Raw genomic sequence first — 26,211 nt, forward strand, 5'->3', positions numbered from 1 at the left:
AAGAATACTTTAATCTCACATCAAGTAATGACATTTCTATTTTCCTACATGTTCCTCTGCTTTGCCACAAAGCAAACACAAGCATATGCCTGGATTTTGCATATTTTCAATATGTACAGCGATTGTATTAAAGATGCTTTCAGAACGAGAATACGTACAAGTATCCAAAGGGACAGTACTTGTCACATACAATGGGTTTGCACTTCTTAGGCCGCGGTCGACACTGACAGATCTCACAGTTGTGGGCGTCAGTCTGGAAGCCAAAGGAACACTCCAAGGAACAGCCCGAAATGAGGCCAGTGCACAGCTCCTCCCCTGCGAAGGACACATGCAGGTTATCACAATGTGGAAACTGGTTATACCAGACAAATGCATCTTTAGCAGATTAAATCTTCTGTTCCCTTTTATTTCGTAACTTTTAAAGTACTAGTAAGCCTTACCTTCAGACTGTCCTAACTTTAAAATATGTGACAGAATTCTCCAGTAATGACCCAAACCATATGAGCAGACACTACATGATGTCTTCCGTTCCAGTCAAGAACTTGGGGAGTATTACCTGGTACCCTAAACTATGGTTTATGAATGAAATGCACGGCCAAATGACTCTAACATCTGTGAACATTAGCTTTCAAGAAAACATTTAAAATAAAGTATACTTTCCACATATTATATGGGTTTAATAGGTTTCTGGTCAACATAGAGCATATTTATTTCCTCTCTGTTTATTTTAATAGAACTGAATGAGCTATATTAACAACTTCCATTCTTTATGCTGTTTGCTGTGAACTGTTTGGTGATTAAGACCTGCTCGTGGATTGCTGACATCTCAATTTCTCCAGTACAGAGAAGAATAATGGTAATTTCATTCACTCTCATTCAAATTTATTATTTTGAGAATGCTCAGCTGCTTTTTTTTCTTCTTGAAAGAAGAAGGACCAGAAAGACAACTCTTAACATGCTCTGGGATATAAAATTCATTTACTGGTTGCAGAGGTGAGAGGAAAAAAAAAGTTAAGATGATTTTTGTTACACTAGGGATGTGAAACACAGGGGGGGGGGGGGGGGGGGAGGAGAGGGAAGTGGGTTGAGAGACCATTATTACAATAGCCAATATAAGATCAGAATAGAAAAATGGGAAAATATAATTGAGCTTCTTCAACAGAAGACTATGATAGGTAACATTCAAAAGGCTGACTTTTAGAGAGATATTTCAAGGATGACTGGTATCCAGTTAAAACATCCACACCACTACAAAGCGCTGGTTATACAGAGAGCAGCTTAAGAGTGCTTTCATGGTGGAATTTGGGCCTACAAGTGCAATACAACATTAGAGCCTTATCATCCCAAACAACAGTTCTCAGTTTAAGTAGGATGAAGATCATCAGGTTCAACACTCCCACCACTCTGGTTTTATGCAAATCTGATGTCTGAAGCAAAAAGGGTGCAAGTTGTTTTGTCATTCAGAATACAGAAAAAGAAATGCCAGATCCTTTCACAACCTCTAGAAGTTTGTCTTTGACAGCAGAGTACCAATGCTACAGGATTTAAGCATTTACTCTCAGACATATCTAACCTTCACATAGCAACGGTAATCCTTACCTCAGATTCTTCATGTACTCAGAAGCACACATACAACAACCTTCATGAAGTATTAAAAGTTCTTCAAAGGACAGAATTCAGGCTGATCCATTAAGACTACTAGGTCTTTTAAATTCACAGCCACTAATGCTGATTTAAAAACATTATAATGCAGAGGAAACTCCAATATTCTTCTCTGGTAAAGAGTGATGTATTTGTAACACAAAGACTTTCTTTGAAGCAAGTTAAAATAATGAGGATTGGTCTTTAATTCATGAGCTTTACACTAGGATGCTTGTACACAATTATTGCCTGAAAGTGCAGACTGATAGTAAAACTAACTAAACTTTTCATTATGCATGACTTTATAAGGTAGTCATAATTTTAAAGTTAGACTTGAGCTTCATAAGAATGTATGGAAAAGTCACCTCCACTGGAATATCTCCAAAAACAATTTAGTTCAGTTATGACCCTGGATGTCATATAAGTTATGATAACTCCTGGAGACGTTCTGAAATGATCAAGTGAATGATCCTGGAATTACACAGGTTGGATTGATCAGAACCATTCATTTTCTGATGCACACTTTGTCATGCATATGAAGTGTTTAGGTGGCTGTCCATAAACATCAAGCTCACAGAAGACAGGTCAAGGAACAAGAAGGTACAAATGCAAAGGCAATGGGAAAAATGAACAGACGTCTTAAAAGGTGAAAAAAAGAGCTGGAAATAAAAATAAAACAATCTAAAAATAGAAAAAACAAACCCATTTTTTAAATTGGCATATCTTTACCTTATTTGACTCAGATTATTTGTTAAGGAGAGCTATCAAAGTGCAACACCCAGGTTTGAATATGAAATTAGAAAAGACGGTAAAATAACGGTTGCTCAGAACCCTACAGATTTTTCCTGCAGTTTTTGTTCTCAGTATTATTCTCTTTGCCACTGATTGCTTTGATTTGGATAGTGAAACTGCTTCTAGAGATGCAAAACAAATTTGTTATGTGTAAAGTTAATACACTGTAGCTTTAACTTAAAGGTGTCTAAGACACTGCTATAAAAGCAGGAAGATGGTGTCTCATTCCAAGTAGCTTATGGTGTTAAATATACATAAAAGTCAAGTCACCTGACATATCAGCCAGAAGATCCAGTCTCAAGGCAGTATCTTCCTTGCTTAATCCTCTGCATAGTGAGTTACCTTCAAAAGGACTTTCACTTTATAAGTGGCCAGGAAAGAAAAGCTCTTCAGAGCCTTGGGATGGATGACTGACTAACCACCACTGCCACCAATCTTAATAACAGACAGTGAAGAGCATACCAAAAAAGTCATCAACACAACGTACAGGACAAGCTTGCTGAAGTCAACACAGACCATTGTTAACATCTGAACTCACTAGTGTTATGTCAGTACTACACAAAGAAATCAGAATAATCTCCACAGACCTCTGCTGACAGTCTTTCTAATAAGATGCTAAAAATGATGCCTTCTGCGAAGATGTTTGTTACTAAAATTAGTATGTTATTGTATTTCTGATGTTATGACATTACAAGCTGTGGAAATGAGATTTAAATTTTCTATAAAGAAATTCAGTATCCTGAAAACCAGTGAATTCTGGTCTGCTTTCACATCTGACCTAAATTTCCCCTATTTACACATCATTAAAAACACAACTAACAGGCAGTCTTCAAACTGAAGTACAATCTGGTACCCAACTTATGTTTGCTGTACAGGCTTGTTGAAAACACTGGACCGGTATATTAAATTGGGTATATGTGTGTATATATATGTTTTTCAGAAAACAGCGTGGGCATTTAAGATTAAAATGTGAATCAAATTCACTTTATATAATTGTCAATTTGAAAATATTTCTATAGCCTTAGCTATAGCTTTAAGTTCATCATAAAAAAATCATCATAAGTTTATTATGAAAGGATAAGAAAAAAGATTTTTCTGCCAAGGTTTTACATTTCAAGTGACAAATACGTAATTTTTTATTCTTTAGAATAAAGAGAACTAGTTCATGAAGTTCAGCCACAATGAATGGAGATTTACCATGTCAAAATGTTAGCAGTTTTTTTTGTTTAGAGGAATTCTCCACCTCTGCTTAGCTAAATTTCATAAGGAACCTGAACCCAAATCATGGAACATATTTGCAGAGAAGAGATCCAGCTCTAGCTGGGCTAACAACTGCTTCAAAAGTGTATCAGGGTTAATCAGGAAGTCTGAAAGGAGCGGATACTAGGAAACATTTTAAAAGTTAATGTAAAAGGAAAACTACCTTTCAAAGTTTGAGAACTGCATTAGGCATCTGCACGGCACTTGAACTCTTAACAGAATGGGATCAAGCTTCTGAACACATAGTATAAGCCATCTTTATTTCTCTGACTGATCAGTTATATTGACATCACCTAGGGAGCTAAACTAATGGCTAGATAGGCGGTAGATGACTAAACCAGACGTATAACAATGAATAGGAAACCAATTAAAGGGAGGACATCTTTCATTGTACTGCTTGGGGAAATACCTGGCTGGGGAGTAGAGTTCTTCTATGTCAGTAGTAGAAATAGTTCATTAATTTTTCCTATGAAAAATGAAATGTCCACGAGGTAATGTCAATACAGAAAACAATCCTCCTACACAAGGTAAGAGAAGGGCTCAGGGGAATAAAATAGTAATAGTGGGTGAAATATAATTCTGGAAACATAGTAGGTCATGCTGCCCATAAGGAGTAAACAAGAACTTGTGCTACAAACTAGAGGTCAGGTGCAGGATATTGGTTGATATCAGAATGGTACTGATGTGATATGACTTCAGAAAAAGATGAATGTGTTCCTGAATGTCTCAGACTAATATAACTGTATTTTTACCACAAATACTTAGCTTTTTAATGTGAGGACAGACATATGCTGAAACATTACATAAAATTCTGTGAGAGTGTCAACTGCATGAACTACAGCACAAGGCTAGGACAATAATCATGGAAAGGCTGTTTGTACTCAACCAGTGATATTATTAAAATAGGCTGCTGCTAGGAACAAATACTCAAGAACAAACACAGAGAATACTTAGAGCAGTGACTCCATCCCACACAAGACAATGCAATTTTCTTTCCCATGTGCAATCATGACTGCAAAAGCTGCAGCAAAGTCAGTTACCAAAAGATCCATGTTTCTAGTCAGTCCTGACTAGACCTCACTACACTGGGAAAAGCTATTTTGTTTTACCTCTCTAAACACTGTAGCTCTAGCAAATACTTCGTTCTGTAGTTTGCCGCACATTATATGTTGACTTGGATATAGGAATTTCAAATTACTGGATTCCTTTTGATCAATCTAATAAGATGATATTGGGAAAAAAGAAAACCAAACCACAAGTAGAAAGGGAAAGAAAACCCCACAAGTAGAAAGGGAAACAACAGTTGAAGATGAATTTGCCTTCCAAAAAACATTTTTGAATTACTAACAAATATGAGAACCAAGGTTTTTAAGCCTGGTCACTGTTACCCAAAAATTCCTTCTAAATATAGTGAGTTCTTTCTCAGCCTTTATTCATCCACTCAGAGTTTCATACTGTCTATAATAATGCAAATATCAGTTCCAGAAGAGCATGACAACTGTTTAAGGGGAATATGCTTGGGATACAGGTGATGGGACAACACTGAAGCAGGAAGTGTTGTCTTAAGAAGAGATGATTGTTAAGCTATGGTGAGGCCCTACACTGCACACAAACTACGTGGCGCTTTAAAACTCTTTTCCACTAAGTTCTTGTTTTCAAAACTAATGCCAACTCTTCTTTTTAAAAGACTGTCAGATCACTGTAAGACTGAGAAGGAAAGAAAGGTTATGTACAAAATCAACCTGTGACCTACTATAGTCCAGATCCCAACATGCAAACGAGACAAGAACAAAATTCTGTTCCAGGATATGCAATGTTAGAAAATCTTTGCATTTGTGAGGATTCACTCAGCAGTCATATACTTCAGATACAACACAATCTTCTCCTCAAGTATGGTACCTCAGATACAGTGTATCTCAAAAGGAGTTGCAATTATTTGGGGCAAATTCAAACCATCAAACGTGTGATTTATTCCTGATTTCAAAGTGCTCACATGTCCACCTCCCATGAACCTATGAATACTTGGAGTGTTAGAAAATATTGCTCAGAAATCAAACTGAAAAGAAAACAAAATTCAATTCTGTGAATTGCATGTTTAGGTATAAAAGAGGTCTTCTGTTTGAACTTCTAATAGCTCAATTGAAATTCCAGCTAACTCTTATTTAAAGGACAACTTCTTGATTCTTTCTTCTAGCACACATATATGACATGTAAGAACTCTAAGCTCTTAAACGGGGGCATATCTTTTTCTCCAATTTATTACTTTCCATGTGGACACACCGATCATTGTACTGTGAAGACTGGAAGTCATCTTTAGTCTAGAAACTTTTGAAAATGCATTTTAAAGATGCATAGCCTGTTGAAATACTCTTAGTTGTCAATCCTCTAATTCACAGATAAAAAATAACTGCTAGAGAAAATTAACAGATACTTGACAAGAATTATGTCAGTATTTCAACTTAGGCTGGTGTCCATTTTTTTGACGATCTGTAGCGTGGCTACATGAGGCTAGCTACATACCTTCACCATCATTATTTTCTTGACGCTGAGGATAGATCGAATCAGGAGAACTGTTTCACAGTACCTTTATAATTAAGCACTCCTCAGCCGTCCTCTCGGTGTGGATTGCTACTGCTGGTTAATCTTCAGGGGTGGGGATCTGGGGAGGCAAATTTATGAAGGAGAAAACTAGGTTACTTATCAGTAACTGGAATTCTCTGAATATATTGCCTCCACAGATCCACACTAACCCTCCCTCCTTACGTTAGAATTAACTCACGATTCACAATAGCTGGATAAAAATGAAGGGACCGGTCACTCTGATGCTAGAAAACCCTGTTTAAAAAAAATAATCTCATGAGTGCATTCAGGCAAATTACCCACCTGGATACTTGCTCTAAGCAACTCTAGGATTTATATACCACATGTGACTTCGTGAAAATGAATTTCTAGCAGTGATATCTCAAAGGTAAAATTAGTGGAAAATGACCAAGCTTCCACAAAACTTCTGCCAGCACATGAAGGTGTTTGTTTGTTTTTTTTCACAAGTTAAGAAAAATTATCATCTGCTTCTATTGCATTACATATAGTGTAAGCGTTACAAAACTCAATATATTGTTGTAATCTTCAGAGATACCCAGCAAAGACTTCTATCCTAGTGAGAAGATAAATAATATTTATTTGGCATGAGTAATTCATCATAACCCCTCTTCAGGGAGCACTTCCACTATCTTCCATGTAGGTACTTACAGTTAGTATTTCTATTTTACTTAGAATATGGACTTTTTTCAGATCTGAGCCTAAAATTTTTAAGAAATGTGCTTCATCCCAAATTTTCTATGGCTGTATTTCACTAATTTAGGTCTAGTGAAGTTATCTGCAGAAGGATAAGGCGGCATACATTTTCTGCAAGGCCTACAAAATTATTCCAAAATTCAAGATGCACTCTCCTTGCCCTACGGGAGACTACCTGGACTACCTCGGTTTTTGTTTATTTGATGTTTTGTTTGTTTGTTTTTTTTCTCCCCTCATTGAATTTGTTGCCAAATGAAGGTAACAATGGGAGATAACAGTTGCTAAAATAGAAAAGTGCTACCTTTATTTTACTTTACTATTTACAGGAATTTTGCATTGTCTCAAGTGTACATTTTGCATGACTTGTCAATGTGTGTGATTACTCGTCCCACCTTACTTTGAAAACAAAATAAACATAACAGATGTTTATTTAAATAGAGAAAATTAAGACTGAGTTCTGAAGTGTTCAGAACACATCTCTGAGTATGGGTTACTTAAAGAAATAAAGTAATACTATAAAGGAATAAAACGGGTTGGAACTAGACAACCTTTAAGGTTGCTTCCAACCCAAAGAATTCTATGATTCTGTGAATAAAATACTCAAATTTTGCCTGGGAAGAGTGAAAGGTTAGGAAAACCAACCCCAAACTCAAACTGCTGAATGATTAACACACACACAAAAAGGAGTTACAGATGCACTGTCCCACTGTAGTACCTTCAAACTTTTTCTTAGGCTTTTTCCTGTCATGCCATAAACTTTCAGAGCCTTGACCACTGATATTCATGGAAGGCCCATCAATGCACTTACCTAACTTTTCCCAACCTTCCAATCTGCCTTTGAATATCTACACAACTAAACAAAGTCCCACACTGCCAAACCCAGCTTCCATGTCAGAATTCCACTCTAAGTCATCAGCTATAAAATGGAAAAGGCATGACTTGCCAGAATACTGGACTCCATGCTGCAAATGTCTGCTAGTATTGAGTGAATGACAATACCTCCTGTAATATATTTTCTTCTCATTTATGAAAAAGGTATAAACACTTTTCAAACATATTTCTGTATTTACATGGAATGGGAAAAGGAGGTGGTTTTACATCTGGAGGACTGTGCAAACATGTAACATGGTAAGATTTCTAATTTTTGAATAGTGATTTTGTTTGTTTTGACAGACAAAAAACCCCACAACATGAAGTGGATGATGATGTACAGGGCCGTGCAGAGAAAATGACTCATCCTTAGACTTCTACAATCATGTCTCTCTATAAGGAGTCTGGAATTAATGAAATTGCATAACAGTTGTATCTTGTAAAATTTTACCAAAAGTTGCTATTTACCTAAACGGCAAAGCTGAGCCTTCTAAATGAAGCAAGCAATTTTTAAAATGAATAGCAATGCTCCAATTTAATTCCGTTTTAATGAGATATGAAAGGATAAAAAAATAACAAAGCCATACATGCTCTTGGCTATATGCTGGAAAGGACTTCAATTCGTCTGGGGTAAAATCTTATAGTCAAAGTTGCAGGAGAGATTTTTCAATGCTTTTTTCTTTTCTACAAATATAATACAGGGAATAGACAAGGCCAGATAAGATACTGGTCCTCAGTGCAGACTTTCACTGAAGAATGACTGGGTGTTCAGTAAACAGCCATCAGATTTGAAATCCTATGTTACTGCAGTCAGCAGGTATTATTCAATGTGCCTGTTAGTCTCTGGAGAAAGAAAGACTACAAATAGCTGATCACTGGCCTTGTTTTATTCCACTAATGTACTCCTCCTCCTAAAGACTTTAATCCACACCAGTTTTCCCTATGGAAGCAAAGGCCTAGGCACTCCAAACGCAATAGCAATTGCTGCACCCTACAAGTAACAATTTTTCGCTTATTTACTTTTTTCTATTAATTCCTGTTCTTTTACCACCTTATATATTTTTGTTTGTATTTTTTGGTAATGCATTTAATTTGTTTCCTACTCTTTTAATTTTATTTGGGATATTTTTACAGCAATTCTTCCTAAAACTTGGATTACACTTTTTTCCTTTTATCCTCATGTAGTGCTGCTGCTTCGGCTCCTATACTCTCCAAGTCAGTATGATCATTCTTTCTCCCTCATCATTTGTGGTTCTATCTCTACTCACTGGAACTCCCCCCCCCCCCCGTACCCATCTGTGCTCACCTTTTACTCAGTGGTAGTTTTACCTCCTTTGCCTTGTAACTCTGGTCTGCCTCTACTTTTTTTTTTTAATTTTATTTTACTTTACAGCATGTATGTTTTTACTGTGTTTTTACAGCATGTTTTTGCCTTCACTGCAAAACCAGGAAGAACAATAAAGCATGAAATAAACTGCTTCTGTTAAAATAATGTTCTAGAAATATAATGATTTGCTTCTTTTTCCCTTCTTATTCGGTAGTTGGCTTGAGTCAAGGTGGATAAACTTGAAACTAAATTACAATAAAGTCGAAAGAAGTTTCATGATATTGTACTTAGATAATTACTTCAAATTAACCTGTTGTACTGATTTCTGGCTACAGGAATGTAAATGAAGGTATTTATGAATCACAATTTACAGCTTCAACTCTATGTTCTTCCACTTTGTCATTTTGCTTTTATTTTAGCTGGAACAGGCTGAAATGTAATGAATCTTTAGCTGTGATATCTAAAGAGAAATTAGCAAAAAAGGAAACTTTATTGGAAAGGGATTAGTAGAACTAGGATATAACATCTTCTAATGGTAATGCGGGCCTCCTTTACTCAGGCACTTTGAATCTGATTTAGTTGAGCAACTTAGACTAGCAAGAAACAAGAGGTGCAGTATAAAGATAGTGATGCTCCCAAAAGTCCACGTGAGCTAAAGATAATATACATTCTCATGTTCTTAGAGAGTTAAGATGCAACTACACTGGTTTGGACATGAAAGTATGTAGGATCTTAAAATGCAGAGATCTAGCAGCAGCGTATTTGACAAAACTCCTTCCCTCTCAGTGCTCACAGACTCATTTGCCTAGAGCCTTGCAAGCGAGAGACGTTACTTGATGGAAAAAAACTACTTCTGTCATTTTGACTGATAACCATGAAGTGATGAAGACTTCCAAGCTGTTATTTTTCTTCACTGTTTTAGAAAATAAATGTTTCTGCTCTATGAACGACTGAGATTTTTAAGCAATCTACAATTCAGGTTATTTAACTGAAAAAAATCCAAACCACGACAGACAAATGAGAGTATTAAGTTTGCTCCAGACAGTTTGCTACTGCAAAATGAAAATAATTTCAAGCAAATCTGGCAAGAGAAAAATTCCCCTGAATAGGATCTTAAGCACTATTTAATCAGAAACACTCCAAACAAGAACAGAGACTTCCTGGGATGCTGGGATGTGTACACATGCAATCTGCTAATCTAGGACAAAAAAATGATCCTTTGGAGTGACGGGTCACCTCTGCACCAAGCTGGAGGGAAGGACTGCACACAGACACACACACACAGACACACACACAGATGATGAAGTTTGTCAAGTATGTTCATCTTCTTCTTTTTGTCAAATTCACCAATCAATTTTGTAACAATAAAAAAAGGATAATCAAATTACAATGTTAAAAGTAGAACTTAACATTTCCAATTTTGTCTTAGAAACTAAGTAAGGCTTGCATACGATAGCATTACTACAGAAAGTTGCCCTTTCCATGAATACAGCTTGCAATCAAAGATATTATTTCTGTACTACCATAATAACATTATTACTTGCCACACATTTATTTCTTATTAAAATATTTGGTCCTTTAGCTTATGGAAACAAAAAATGCACATTTCCCCAGAAAAGAAGTTAAAAAAGCCAGGACAAATCCTTTTCTTGCTCCTTAAGCAAAACATTGACCCAAGCCTAACACTCTGTACCAATAAACCTATTTTGATCAATAAAATAGTCATATTGGTTTAGACGTGACTGTGTGGACTGAAACCAAAAGAAGGGGAACAGTGTAAATACTTCAGTTGTGAAAGCCTCACAGGCTACAGGGAGGATGCAGAACAACAGTGAAATTACAGAGAGTTTAAACCCACTCCTAGGCTCGGCTGGAAGGCAGCGTGATGCATCCTGCAGCTGAGACTAGCAATCTCAGACTAGCGCAGGTGTCCTTTGTTGGGCAATTCCAACAGCCACCTGACCTTGCTTTGTATTTCATCCATAAACATTGAACTGTTAAGGAAACACGTACAGAAAATACATTTTTGCTGCTTCATTGGTACACAGAGTTCTCAAACGGCACAATGCTTTTCCTTGGGGGAGAAATAGATGTTAAAGCCTGCATATATGTATGTGTGTGTGTGTGTATATATGTATATATATAGCACTCTAGATAGGATTTAAGAACATGCTGTATAAAAACTAAAATATATAATACAATGAAAATATATTAATAATAAAATATGTTTATTAAGAATAAAATAATATTAATAATAAAAATAAAATATATAAAATTATATATGGATATGTTTGAACTATATATGTTTATATAGTTCCTCCCTCTGCCCCCTTCCCCCCACCCCCAGCATATAATTTTCCAACATTCAACCTCAAAAGCTAAATTTTGAGGAAAAAAAGCTGAGCTGAAAACAGGCTGTTTAGCAAGGGGAGTTTTTGAAGTGCGCAAACCAAGATGGTCTTAAACTCTTTACATACACAGAAGAAAATGAAATGTGGAAGTCTTATCAGACTTGTCAAAGCCTGAATGAATACTAAATCCCAAATCATAACCTTTTCTCCCCAGCTGTTAATTTTTTTCCATAGTCAGACATTTTGTGTTTTCCTCCCAACATATTTTAAGCAAGCAATGTCAGAAATCAGGAACTTATCCTTTAAAGAACAACTATAAGGTTGCATACTAACGCAACACAATCAACATTATTAATGGAAGAAACAGCATACTAGCATTTCCACATACAGCTTGACATACAAGGTAGAAGCCACTGTGTTTTTGCATACTCACTAGTTTTGCACTGACAAATGCGGCATCCATTTTGGTCCAGTTTGAAGCTGTAGATACAGTCTTTTTCTGTCAAAGTGCAGTTCACCAGAACCTCACAGGTGGGCGGACCTATTGTGATGTATGTGGGTTCTGAGGGCGAGAAAATATGAAACAAATAAATTTGAGATTACTTGAGTCTATTAATAGGTATACACAGAGCAACAGTGAAGAGAATAACCTTTAAGTAATTTTGCTTCTCATTAATGAATATTCTTGGCAATTCCAAAACAATTCAAAAAACAGACCTTCTTTTGAAGTGATGTACATTCATTACAAACACTATAATGCCACATAAGGCTTCTGTAATATGGAAACAGGAAAAAATACTGTGTTTTTTTGTTCATTATGAAATCAGCTGTCTTGCATATACAGTTTAAAATCGAATGTAAAGCATGTTTTGCCTGCTTTTCTCCTAAAGTATGAAATCAAAACTTCGTGCAGATTTTTTTTTTTACTTTAAAAACTGAACAGAGCTTTCTCTAAAGTGCAGTTGATTGATCATACCAAGCTGCAAATCAAAGCACATGACTCAGAAGATCAAATCTTTCTCTGTGTGAAGAAGATCACTTCTACTGAAATTTAAAGCAGAAGGGACTCTGAATCCCAAAAGGGAATGTAAGATAAACTGCATGTGAAAGATCTCTGGAAATCGCGGAACACGTCGATTCATTTAAAACATCGCTTCTTACAGTATACTTCCGCAGTACCACACTATACTTTTCGCAGTTGAAGATACTATTGCCAATTATCAGGTATTTATGGACAGTATACTACTTAATTTTGGTCACAAATGAAATGTGTTTGAGTATGAAATTTAATAGTAGTCAGAAACATGAACATGGTAGTCAGAAATATGAACGTGGTTTAGTATACAAAGTTGTTAGAATAAAATAATACCAAAAAACTTATCAAAATAACAAGGAACCTCAACACTACCATCATAAAACTGGATGCAGAAGGAATTAAACACCTATTTTTCCTGAAGGACTTTTGCTCTGTGAGACTAATTTAGTCTACCTTGTGTTTTTCATAGAACAAAATCACATAAGAACCACCAAATTTGTAGTTATGAGCATTATTAACATTATACTAAGCATTTAGTAAACACAGATTTCATGACTTTTAAAGAAGTAACAGAGCTTTCGTTTCACTGTTTCAACTGTTTTGAGTTTATCCTTTTCTTCCATTTCAAGAAATGAAGACAAAGGAAATTACATTTGAAAAAAGATCAATATGTGCATCGATGAATTGTGAAAATATGATGAAATGATATAGTAACCACCAGGGCAATAAACCATAACGTGCATTATACAGCATGCACATTTTCGTGGATTGGAGATGGCCATACATCGCCACCTCTCATTCTCAAACTAAATACATTGAAAGGCAGATTTTGCCATCCTTAAACCCTAGTCTTTACTCTCAGACTGAAGGTAAAATACTACTCAACATTGATTAAGTTGTTAGAAGTATACAGTGTTATCTAAATTACAAATTTCTGTGCCTACTGGCTCCACATCCAGCAGGCAGCTTTTGCACTCATGCCTTCCAGTCAAGTGAAAATTATCCTATTAAAAGAATGAGCTTTTCTGCTTTCATTGTCCTTCACAATTTTCAGCTTTCGTAGCTTCTCCCAGCCCTACTTTTCCCTTCACAACAGTTTATACAGTGGATGAACATTTTTAATCCTTTTTAAATTATGGCAGCTAAGTACAGATTTTGGAGGGGAAAACTCCATGAAAGGCACTACAGAGAGACATTAGATGACTTCAAACTTATCTCAGAGGTCACGGTTCAGATTCCTCACTTTGCTGAAAACTTTAAAGTAACATCTGAATTCTGTTGCTTGTGGCTTTGCACATGTGGCATGAGAGAGCAATGTTTTCTAGAATCTATGGATTCCCAAACTATAATCCATTTAATTTCAGTGAACTCTCTGTATTTGTTTTCAAGTTCACTCTGTAAACTCTCTGACTAAATCATATTCATATTAATATTTGACATTTGCAACTTCAACAAACCATTAGTTTGGGAATCAAGAACATATTGATATAGACCAATAATTTGATATATTCCAGAAACTCCATTAATTAGTCACGCCTGTTTAGGACTCAGAGTATATAAACTAGTGTTGCAAACAAACTGATTTACAGCATCTGGTGCCTATTCTGAAAACCTCCTTTCCTACCTCGCTCCATTCTCTAACCAAAGTAACCTAAACATGCGAAAGGCCAAGATATAAGACTTACTCTGAAGCTACATTCAGGTTAGTGGTCAGCCAAGCCAAACCCTACACTGAAAATGACAAAGAATCCACTAGCAGCTAAAACCACTACGACTCATATGAATCATTAATGTTACCCAAAGCAAAGTTCACAGACAGTAACCCAGGTCGGAGAACTGGAGAAGACCATGGCTTTACCGTCAGGTAAACAGAACAGAACAGTTATGTAAAATATGTAGTTAAAGAACCCACAAAACCTCACTGAAAGTTGCAATGCAGGTTAGTACTGACTGATCCACTTGGTTATAAGCTAAACTTAGAGAGAAACATGAATATGTTTCACCCCCATCACTGAAGTTCACCCGTCAAGATAACTTCTCTGTAATTGCAGGTATAGATTATTATCTTGAAAAAAACACCTCAGCAGATATGTTATGTGTTTTCCATGGTGCCTTTTCAAACCTACACTTTTGTGTTTTGATGCTCTTGTGTCTTGCCTTTTCAAACCTATACTTCTGTGTTTTGATGCTCTTGTGTCTTGGACACACAAACACAACATTTTTTTGCTCCCTTGATATATTCAGTACTGTTATTTCTTACAAGGGACAAAATTAAACTGTCATTTTAGTTTGAAAAGTTTTTGTTAGTCCTATTCATTGTGTTTTATTATTCTGCCACCTCCCACTTTTGTGTCTGCTCTCGGCATCCTTAGCGTTTCCAGACAAGCTTACAAATCTGTTTTTTCTCCCTCCTGTCCCTAAAGGTAAGCCCTGAGATAAAGTAATTTTATATGCATGCCTGCTTCTCAATGAGCTGCAAGTAGAGGACAAAAGAAATAATTTAATTCCCTACCCCCACATGTGCAAAAATGCAGCCAGAAAAAAAAAAGGAGGGAAAAAACCAACCCCCAAAATCAGCCCTTTTCACTTTGCTAGACAAGACTCAACAAATAAAGCCAGCTCTGCTCTGCCAGGCTTCTGGCTATTTGAATAGGCGAGCAGTAGCTAAGCTTGAAAAAGCATGTACCACTGCATGATCAGAGCTAAGCCTTCACTGCTGCTCTTGGTAGAAAAAGCAGAAGAAAGATCCAGGGCACAAATGGGTGGGAAAAATGGAGGTCGTTTCTGTTTGTGTGCTTTACCAACAATAAAACTATACTGTAAAAAGAAAGAGAGCGAGAAGAGGAAAATAAAGAGAAGGGGATTGAAGAGGAACTAGATGAAAACTGGATTTTTATAGAGCACATTTTGCTGATAACAGATGTCAGGTGCTTATATATAAGGTTAAATGCAGATTTCTATTAGAATGTCTTGATTCCATATGTGCTTTCTGAGCCTGATACTTTCTATGCTGAATTTTAGTGCAGAGGATTAATGTGTCTGCTGTAGAGGTTTTATTTTTTCTTTCTAACTTTGGAGATTTCAATGTATTCTTCAATTTTAGAGACAACAAAAATAAATAAAAAAATATTCTCCCTAAGGCTGGTACCAGAATGAAACATTATACCCATCCTCCTTATCATACCCATAGTTGTTCAAAATCTGAACTCTGGCCATTGAATCAGTATTAGAAAACAAAGAGGGATTACACTTAACTGTACTACTGCAAAGCCACATGTATTATGAGAACACCAAACACCCAGTTTTGGCTTGTATGAAGGACAAGAGAAAGCACAGCCTGCAGTTGCAGGGAAGTGATGCTTTCCTCTACTTAGCACTATCAAGCCCACAGCTGGAGTATTCTTCAGCTTTGGGATCCTCAGTAGAAAAGAGACACAGACACAACTGAGAATAGCATAGTGCCACCAGCTGCAAGGAGAGGCTGAGACCAGGTCTTGCTCGGCCCAGAGAAGGGCTGACCAAGGTGAAGGCGGACATCCTGCCGCTGCCTACTGCTACCTAACTGGCAGGTAAGAAGACAACAAGGTCTGGCTCATCTTGGAGATGCTCCAGGCTAGGATGAGAGGCAACGAACACAAATGTGAACATGAGAAATTATGACTGGATAAAAGTTGTTTTTTCTTTTAAACCACATGGGTGGTCAAACTAAGAGAGTCCTAGAGAGACTGTGGGATGTCCATCCTTCAAAATGCTCAAAACTTAGTTGGGAAAAGGCCTTGAGATCCTGCTGTCACTGGACCTGCTAGAGCAGGAGGTAGACTAGAAAAATTTCTGGTGGTCCTTTCCAACTTGTATGACTCCACGAATTTCACATTCAATAAACTTGGGACATTTCCACTGAAAGCAGCAATATCCTTGATGGATCCTATCAGGGAACTGAAATCCAAAGATAAACATTTAAATTTCTGATGATTTCTGTATGCTTTTGACAAGCGCTGATTACCTTCCTTCTGCAATACATGTTTGCCTAACACTGTCTCTCTAAAATGTACTTAAAGACTTGAAGAGTACCTTTTATTCAAGAAGCAAAATTTCTTCCAGGCTGTTATAACAGTATTTCTCTCTGAAGTGTCATTTAGTGACAGCCGCAGCCACCTTTAATCAGCCTCTTTTTAGTTTTTCCCTCCCTTAAGTTCATACATTACCCATACCTCTTGTAATAGTAATAAAAATACCTTGCCATGTAAAAAACTTAAAACAAGCTCTTCACTTTGTTGCATTTGCAGTACAGTATTTTAACTCAAACCAGGTTTTGTTTCACGCTTTCAGTAATACTGTGTGAGGGAAGTACCTCTCCAAGCTTTTCCAAAATTGGTTTTAAGTAGGGAAGCAACTATTACGTTCTAAGTTTTTTCATGTGCACATTGTTAAATGTACTATTTTTAAATGAATTTAAAAGTAAATAGGGAACTTCTATTGCTGCTTCTGACTGTTAGAAATCCGGACCATCATGTTATCTTAACCCAAAATTACTAGAAATGTAAGAGGACAAGTGTTTTACACTACTAAATCATTCCAGTTTTGAATTCCACTCATAAATGTTGTCCTGTCAATATAGAAAGGAAAAATCCCTATCTTTATTATAACAAAATTACTGTATTTTTCCTTCCCATAAAATTATGAGAACAGTAGGCATTGAACACCTGGGCTCAGTTACTTTGATTTAAGCACAATGATTAACTCCAGCTAAGCAGACACAGGAGGTCTGACTTCTTTTCGTCATCTTCACCATCATCTTGGTGCTCCCAGTGCACCTCCACTCAGTATTACTCTACACACATATGCTTGAAAGCCAGGAAGTTCTACCAGTGTTTGGTGTAAAGTGTCCCAAACATATCACAGTATCATTTACAAATACTATAATAACAAACTACCACACAGTGTGAGTTGACAGCAGTCCCTGTATATATATTCACAAAAACAGGTAAACAGAGGATGTTTTGGACCCCAAAACTCCAGGTGTTTTAAGTATGCACAGATGCATGTTTTTCTTGCCTTGTGGGATTTTTATATACACATTTTCTATACAAATTTACCTGTGTTCACATAAAAACAGCATTTCTAGCCAACTTCATGGTAACAAAGAATTTTTAATTTGCATCACAGACACGTTTCTTCAAAACTATAAAACTGTAAGCTCTACGGATATACCACTATATAGAGGTTGAAAATTACAATGAGATCCTCCTTCCAATACCCAAACCACCATGGATTTCACCAATTCCATTTTAAGACTGCAAACTACTGCAGTATCTACTTTTTACAAGGAATTTAGGAGCACAGGCCATAAAAAATCATTGCCAAGAGAACAATTTTTACCTTAACAGACATTTAAACCCACAAAAATACTATTTTGTATTTTATTTGCATTTATTCAATATATGTATACTGACTTTTACTGGCTTGCTTAAACAGTTTCAGATGTTTGTTTTTGCAGTGATATAACACAATTACACTATGTTCTCATCAAGATATTTTGAGGAATTATTTGGAGAATATTGCTCATGCAACTGGAAGACAAGGTTCCTTGTGATTTCTTCCCATGTATAATAAAAATTTGGGAAAACAAATTGCAAAAACATGCAAAAAGCATTTGCATTTCTGAAAGGCTAAATTACAATCAAGATAATTTCAACATACAAATTCACACCAATAGTAACACATGAACTTTTCAAACACATCAAACTAGCTTTTCTGCAACACAATTAAGCCACCGGGCCTAAAAACAATCCTAAATTTAAATGTGAAGACTATGTAGTCATAGTAAGAATAAGAAGTGGGATTGTATGCTTTACTGCGCAGTGTTGAAACTCCGTAAACTCCTCTTTCATATTCCCATTTTGCTAATGTGAACCAGTCTATAACTTAATTAACAACTGTCAGATAAAGTAGGTTAATTCCTTATGCACATTATTAAAAAAGCTGGAACATGGAAACACATTTTCAGTGTATAGCACAGGGAAGCTTTATGTTCACCTGTGAGCATCACACATGTATGCTCTCCCTACATTTAGGCCAGCAGTGCTGATGACAAAATCCCCCACATTTTCCAAAATAAATGGAAAAACAAATTTAAAAAATCCAATTTTTGTCCATTAATATTTCCAATACTTCTAGCAATAATTAACTACTTTTTTTTAAGGAGGGACAACAGTGAAAAACTTTTACAGAAGTCATAAATTCAGAAGATAACTCTCTGAAGTTTGCACCACATTTAATTTACAATTATTTTTAACTCCAGAGAGGGTGACTAATATAAAATAGCAATGCATTTAGATTCTGCAGTGATTAGTCTTGGGATATTTGGTGAAGATGTTAGCCGTGTGCAAAGAATAAGCTGAACAGAATAGAATTCTAGGAAGCCCCACATCTCATCAGGAGCATGACAAGAAAACCTCTTCTGGGGGAGGAAGGAAAAATCAATCAAAATCATGTTCTGCACATGGAGAAAGGCCTCTAACACCAATAATGAAGAACATGCCTGTGTTTGGGGAAAGGGAAATAGCTCCCTCTCCTGCAGTATTTTATAACACAAGCTACCTCTAAAAGGATTAAGAAGTTCTGATCCTATGAAACCAGCACCAATTGACTTAAAGAAACATAGCATCGGTGCATTTAAGCATTTACTATGAAAATTAAGAGGAAAAGCACAACTGAACAGGAGTCTAACTTTTACCCATGCTGTATGTGGTAAGTAGCTAAAAATTGGTCCTCAAGGGTGTGCTGCTCAACTGTCTTTCAAGTCTGCATACTTGTTTGAATTCTGTCTGCTGTCCAAAAAAGTTAACTGCAGCCTACTAAGCAGCAGCATGTGTGTTTACTTAAGCTTCCTGTAAAAACATTCATATCATTCCAAGAGTGACTAAATGTTTTCCATCCTCATAGTTCGCATTCCAGCCTTCCCCGCCCCTCCAGTTCATTACATGAAAAATATCAGTCCCGAGTACTGGGCAAGAGAATTTCCTTCCTGGGTTTGACATACCTAATGCCTTGCGGGAATTTTTTTCCCCAGTGTTTAGCGATCTGTGTTAACTATCAGGGTTCAACAATTCAGCATCGCATAACTATTTATAAAATGTATGCAGGACTTAAGATGATACCGTTTTCTAATGTCACAAAACCGTCTGAAAATATATTCACTAACGCTTCAAACACATAGTTCATTTTAGCAGGCTTTGTTTCAAATTTTATTCATACTGTCAGCCTGAAACTACTTAAATTTGTTTTTTTCCTTGAAAGTTAACTATTAGAATATATTAAATATAGTAACTATTATAATTGTTGCAAACCGAAGAAGCCTCATACGAACAAAAGCCGCATGGGGGTGGGTGGGAGGTGTGTTCTTTTTTGCAGTGATGCAATCAAAATACTCACAGATTTTCCATTCCTAAGATGTGAAGTTAAAAACTTTTGCTGATGCAATCAATTCTTTCAGTTTTCGGTTTAACAGGCATGTATACTCTTCAAATACATTTTTATGCTGATAAGTTTGGTTTTTTTTAATATAATTTTAGGTGGAGTGAAATGAAGAAATAACCACCTTTATTAAAGCAGAATCAATTAAGCTTATCAAGAAATGTCTGAGCAGATTAAGGCAACCATTCAGTTATCGTTACGAGGTGAAGATACAGCACTAAATTAGTGTGCATCTGGGGCAAATCTATGAATACTATAGATGCTGAAAAGAATTAATTAGAGGATCCATGAGGTTCTTTATAAGTGAGACATCCTTAGCTGAACTGATGTTTCATTAGGATTCTTTGGCTAATCATCCTTTCAGCAGTATTCCACTGAACTTAATGATGAATTACTGAAAACTAGGAAAATATTATTTTATACCAGCATACACTAGCATTTTGACTTTCTAAAACTCAGAAAGACTTTCACTGGAAGTAGGTTTCATTATACCCTGGATGGTGTGGTTCAACAAGCTCAGCTGCCTTGTCTAAAACCACTATGCTAAATCATGATCTGGCAAATGTAAGCTCAATTCTCTACAGCACAGTGTTTGCATCCCTTAATTGACTTTGATGAAAAGGCTGGTTGAGAGCTACAGCACTGCTGTTGAACAATAACTTATACTTCATGCTCTAAGGAGATTTCTGGGCCCAGATCCTGTGCCGGTCAACACTGCTCACTACCACTGACTTCATCCTGAATGAATCAGATTTCTTTTCACTGGACTCTGCTGTCTGTTTTTACTTAATGAAGTGCTGGACACGCTAAAGGAACTGAATTGAATTACATCTTAGCTAGAGTTTGGAGCCCTTTATTGATGAAAATGTTAATTTCTTTTTGTGAAGATAAAGTGTCAGCCATAATGACAGCAAAGTAATGTGGGCTTTATTCATGAAAACCTTCCGAGGGGATTTTGTTTAACACTTAATTTCTCATCCACAGTTTATGCTGGCACCCTGCCACCTGTACCTGAGAGCTCTCATGCAGAAGGACATACTGCAAGATAACCAGTTACTGAGTGTCACTGAACTGGGTTGCCTTCCCTATGAATAGCCTGAGCCTCTGGGAGATGCAAAGGAACATGCAACCATAGACTTTCGTAAGTGACATTTCCGGCATCAGTGCCAGCGCTGAGCACTTGTAATCTTGTTAAAAAAATACAAATCAGGTATTTTCATACTACCCTAACAAATATTTACTTGCTGTGAACACAACTATTGCTCCAATTTGCAGATGGCTGTCCACAGATGCAGATGGCCTCGGGGAAACATGGTTATTTCTATCACTGTAGCTTGTTTGGTGCTATTCATATGCTGTCACATATTGACACTAAACAGCTATTTTAAGCTCTGGTATTCACTTTTTTATTTGTTAAAACAGATCAACAGTGTAAGTACTAACTTAAACCACACCAATTTTATTTAGAAAATAAACAATTGTTAGCTCAACAGAGAAGCAAGCAGCTCTGTAAGCAGCAGTAGTAACACCAGCTGATTATCAATAGATCCGAGTACCCGCAACAGAACAGGTTCACAGACCAGATCCTGTGAAGAACATCCAAGTTTAAAGAATCATAGAATGGTTCCCCCCTTTGAGGCTTCCTCCTGCTGCAAGAAGCCACTGGCTCTGACTGTGGGGAAAATACAGAGGGCTAGTATGATTACCTAAGCTTTGGCTCTTTATGAAGGCAGTCTAGAAAACAAAGAAAGAAAAAAACAGACTAAATAGATAGAAGATTAAACAAACAAAGGCAAATCCCAAAAGACCCAATATCATGAGAGCAGCTACAGAAGCTACATAGAAGCATCCATCAGAAGGTTAAAACTAATTCTGTAGCTGGATCCACAGAATGTGGGTCTGCTTTTCCCAGCTCTCACCATTGAAAGGAGGTGCCTGCCTTCAAAAGCTGCATTGTCTGAAGAGCTTGAGTTTGGGGACAGGCCAATGAAGGCAGGTCTTCCCCTCCACACTAATCTGTCACAGTGTGACTCTGTCTCTAGCTTCATGCCTTATTGGTGACTTGTTTTCTGCCTTCCCCCTCCACTCCTGGAAACAGCAGCCTCAAAGTAGCCAGCCCCCTCCTCGCAGCTTGGGCTTTTGTCTCCCATAGAATCATAGACTGGTTTGGGTTGGAAGGAACCTTTAAAGATCATCTAGTTCCAACCCCCCTGCCATAAGCAGGAACATCTTCAACTGGATGAGGCTGCTCAGAGCCCCATCCAACCTTGACCTTGAACGTTTCCGGGAATGGGGCAGCCACAGCTTCCCTGGGCAACCTGCACACCCCTTGCATAGCCCAGACATTGCTGTGCCAGAAAATGGACAAGAACTGACAGGGGCGGACCTACAACAACAAGACATACTGGCAGAAGGGTTTCGATCACTTTGATGTTTACTTAAAAAGAAAACCCCAGCAGCTACGTAGTGGTGAGCCACAGCTGTAACTTTCATAAACACTGAGACCTACATGTGAATTACTATTATGGCTTTCAGTTATGTATTCAATTTCCTGAGCAACTCTCACTGAAGCTGAAAATAAACTGTGATGCCCTGAACACATTACAAAGACAACCTTAGTCACGACAAACCACAGGAGGAATTTTGTTTTCCTCAACAATTTCCTTTCTTCCTCTAAAACGTATCTTCCCTCTTGCAATTCAGTTCCATTCTTTCTTGTTTCATCTTTTTCTTTGCAATAACCTTTTAGGCACTTGAAGACTGATATCTTCTCTTTCAGATTTCATCATTTTCACTTTAAGCTAAACCAACACAATTTATTCAGCCTGTCTTCCTGTTTTGCAAATTCTGGACTGTGCTCACAGCTCTTCTTCTGACTCTTTCCAACTTGCTTCCATCTTTTCAGAGGAACAATGCCCAGAAAAGATCCAAGACCCTTACATGTCTGCTAAGGACATACCCATCCATAGGAAAGAGGGTCAAATCAATTACTTCAGGTCTTGCAAACTATATTCTTGATCATAATTTCAGTATGGTGTTTGCCTTCTCAAAGCTCTGTTAATTTTTTCTTTCCCCTTAATTATCAGGCTTCTCCAAAAGAACTGCTATTTAACCATTACTCTGGTTCAGGACTCATGAAAAATCTCCTCCAAGAACAGAGCACTGTATATACCCTTGCTGAATTTGGTCAACATCTTTCTGCAAACTCTCTGCTTTAAAACAAACATATGAATTTACACTCTGCTCTCCAAGATACTGGATGCCCTTTTTAGCTTTGTTGTCTGTAGGCAAATTAAGTTTAGCTTTGAGCTGAGCTACTGTAAACTTCAGAGCTGGACACAGCACAGATACCAGTGGATACCAACTGTAAGACAACTCAAAAAAGCCTGCCCACAGATTTGAAGACTAAATCCATACACAAACCCCTTGTATTGCAGCACCACATGCATACATACCCCTGTCCCCCACACACCTACCACATGTTCCTGTCTCTTCCACCCCATCAATCTCCCCAGGAAGCTCCACTGTAAAGTATCTTGAGCACTTCACACAGCCTCCCCTTTCCACCATCAGCACCAATAGAGAAGATTCAAGTGAGGGGAGCTGAATAATTACCCTTTTTCTCCAAGCTGAGCAAACCCCAGAAACTCATTCAGAAAATTACACATCTCAAACCAATTTTGTTGTGTAATCAACACTGGTGTGTGAACTGTATGGGCTACGTGCACACATACAGGATATACACTGTGGATATGTATACAGAAGTGCGCGACGAAGCATTAAAAAGGGTTTACTGTAGACAACTGATACAAAACAAGTCTGCATGGTATTATTACCTATCACAATTACTACTCCTTGATCCCTAATTCAAAAAGCTGTGAACAGCTGTTTCTATGTAACTTCAGTCTCCACAATCCTTGGACTCTGCTTTTCTCACTGCTGTAGTAAGAACACTGAGATTTTGCTTTGCCTAGAAAGGTTGGACCAGGTGATCCTTCAGGTCCCCTTCCAACCTGGTATTCTATTATTCTGCAATACTTTGGTCTGAACTTACTGTGTTCAAAGGCTGAATGCATTCATGTGCTGACATACTGCGCCGATTATTTCAAGAACCTGTGTACACAGAATTTCTACTACATTATGTTTAATCTCGGACTGCAGAATATTTCGAAAGCATAACCCAGGAACAATTTTATCTTTGCGAAGCTGCAGGAATGCAAACTTATCTAGGGGAATAGATACTTCCTTCATTGAAACTGATTATAAACCAGCCAGGAAATAACTGAATTGGCAGAACCAAAACTGCAGCAATATTTAGATTGAAAAAATAGAGGAAAATATAGAAGTGACTGATTCAAATAACCATTTACTCTGGATGAGTTGTAGCCAGGTTCAGATCCACAAGCAACATTGCTTAGCATTTGCCCGTCAGTTTCATGTCCCACAAACAACTCTACCCCTCAACACTTCAAACAAAATAAGTAATAGAAATATCTTTGATTAAATATTTTGTTTCACATACTAAAGAGCTAATAATATCTTACATGCATAAAATAAGTTCACACAATTGAAGCTAGCTGCTGGCAAGTGGGCTCTCTTACATGTGAACAGAAGTCTGATGAGAAATAAATGCATTATCAAAAATACTGATAAGCATATAAACTTTCTGCCTTGTTATTCTTGATCTAATGCCTATTTTTAAATGAAAACATGGGCTTGAATTGGTTCACCAGCAACTAAATTGACAAAAATAGAAAGACTTCAAGAGTCATCAATCTTCCTGCTTTAGAGCTGAAGTAGGGTTAAGAGTCTAGAAGGAAAAGAATTATGTCCTACATTCTGCACTAGTGAAAAAAGAAAGTGAAGTATTTCATGCAAAAAGAGCTATAAGTTAATTAAGAAATGTAAGACACAACACATGTAGGAACAGAAAAGTATATTCATGATGAAACTGCATTAATACAGCTTCAGCATTACTATATATAGTAATTTTAAACTGATGTACAAAAAGTGTATTATTTCACTATGGTATATTCTCTATGGATTGCACATTTTACAATGTGAGTTGAGATGTGAGTGAGAACTGTAAACCATTCAAAAACGAAATGTAAAAGGAGGTATGCTTATGCTTACAATCACTAGTAAACTATCATCTGAAAATCACCTAAGTTTACCTTAATTTTGCCCACTTATTTAACATACCACTAAATTACACTGCTTGCTTTCTTGAATAACTTGCATAGTTGAAAACAGGGTAACATGTAACACCAGTGATCCTAAAACTTAGCCCACACTAGATAAGGATTTTGGTTTTCTTTGCTGAAGAATGGGAGATAAAACATGCAGAAGGATGGGATAAAAAAAAACACCAAAAAAAAAAAAGAAAAAAGAAACAAAATACTAAAACCAAACCAAACCAAGACAAAGGAGAACAGACTGGAGAGCACAGAATGGCAGGTTTAAGCTATTAGTGCAACATTAGTAACATCTGAGATTCTATTCAGTCAACACTTTTACTCAAAGACTACACTACAAAATTAAGGTTAAGCTATGGATGTGCAGATTTAATGGGGTAATATTCAGAAAAGCATCCTATGGCTGACACTGCTGTTTTTTAATTCCTCTTATGAAAAAATGTGCCTGGAATGTATTTTATTGTTTGTAGATCTTCACTAAATGTACTGCACATCTTTTTCATTAACGTCATTAAAATCAAGGGATTGATTTGTTAGCCTGCTTCCCAGCAATAAACTTCTAATCACAAGTCATAGCAGCCTCGAGTTTATTTCACACCCCAAAACAGAACTTCAAGAAGTTTACTGGTACCCTTGACTGGTTTATTTCTCAGAGATCTTTTGATTTATTACTCTTGCAAGGGAAGTTGTTAAGTCTCAGACGCTCAGTAATTTCTTATAACATCATCTGAAACTGCTTCTTGCAAAACTTAATTTTTTATATTTTGGGTTCTAGCATCTGAACTCACTGCTAAGTTTTAATAGTTCAGATTTTGGATACTTGAAATATTCTCAAATATATATTCTTAAATGACTAATTGCTGGTTTCATCACTTATGTAACTTCTTTACCACTTGACTGTTTACTTGGCAGTATGCACTATGAAAGAAACACCAAGTCAAATATGATGCTTCTAAGCTTAAAATTTAG

At 36.8% G+C, this 26,211-nt stretch overlaps 1 protein-coding gene and 1 long non-coding RNA gene across 3 annotated transcripts in view; one reads left to right on the top strand and one right to left on the bottom strand.

Annotated features, from left to right (window-relative positions):
• Window positions 1-26,211, bottom strand: part of CRIM1 (cysteine rich transmembrane BMP regulator 1) — a 189,138-nt gene that overhangs the window by 30,127 nt on the left and 132,800 nt on the right. For both annotated transcript variants that reach the window (XM_061471077.1, XM_061471076.1), the window contains 2 exons: window positions 11,969-12,097; window positions 159-315 (listed from right to left, as the gene is read on the bottom strand). In XM_061471077.1, coding sequence (XP_061327061.1) covers window positions 159-315; window positions 11,969-12,097 — 286 coding nt within the window. The remainder of the gene's footprint in view (window positions 1-158; window positions 316-11,968; window positions 12,098-26,211) is intronic.
• On the top strand, window positions 15,755-21,435 carry LOC133278672 (uncharacterized). The gene is made up of 2 exons (XR_009746634.1): window positions 15,755-16,140; window positions 21,032-21,435. It is a non-coding gene; the product is annotated as an uncharacterized LOC133278672 (long non-coding RNA).

The sequence above is a fragment of the Pezoporus flaviventris genome, unplaced genomic scaffold (genome assembly GCF_033815535.1).
Source record: "Pezoporus flaviventris isolate CSIRO_AGI_PZ_B2104156 unplaced genomic scaffold, CSIRO_AGI_Pfla_v1 ptg000066l, whole genome shotgun sequence".
Taxonomy (NCBI): domain Eukaryota; kingdom Metazoa; phylum Chordata; class Aves; order Psittaciformes; family Psittacidae; genus Pezoporus; species Pezoporus flaviventris.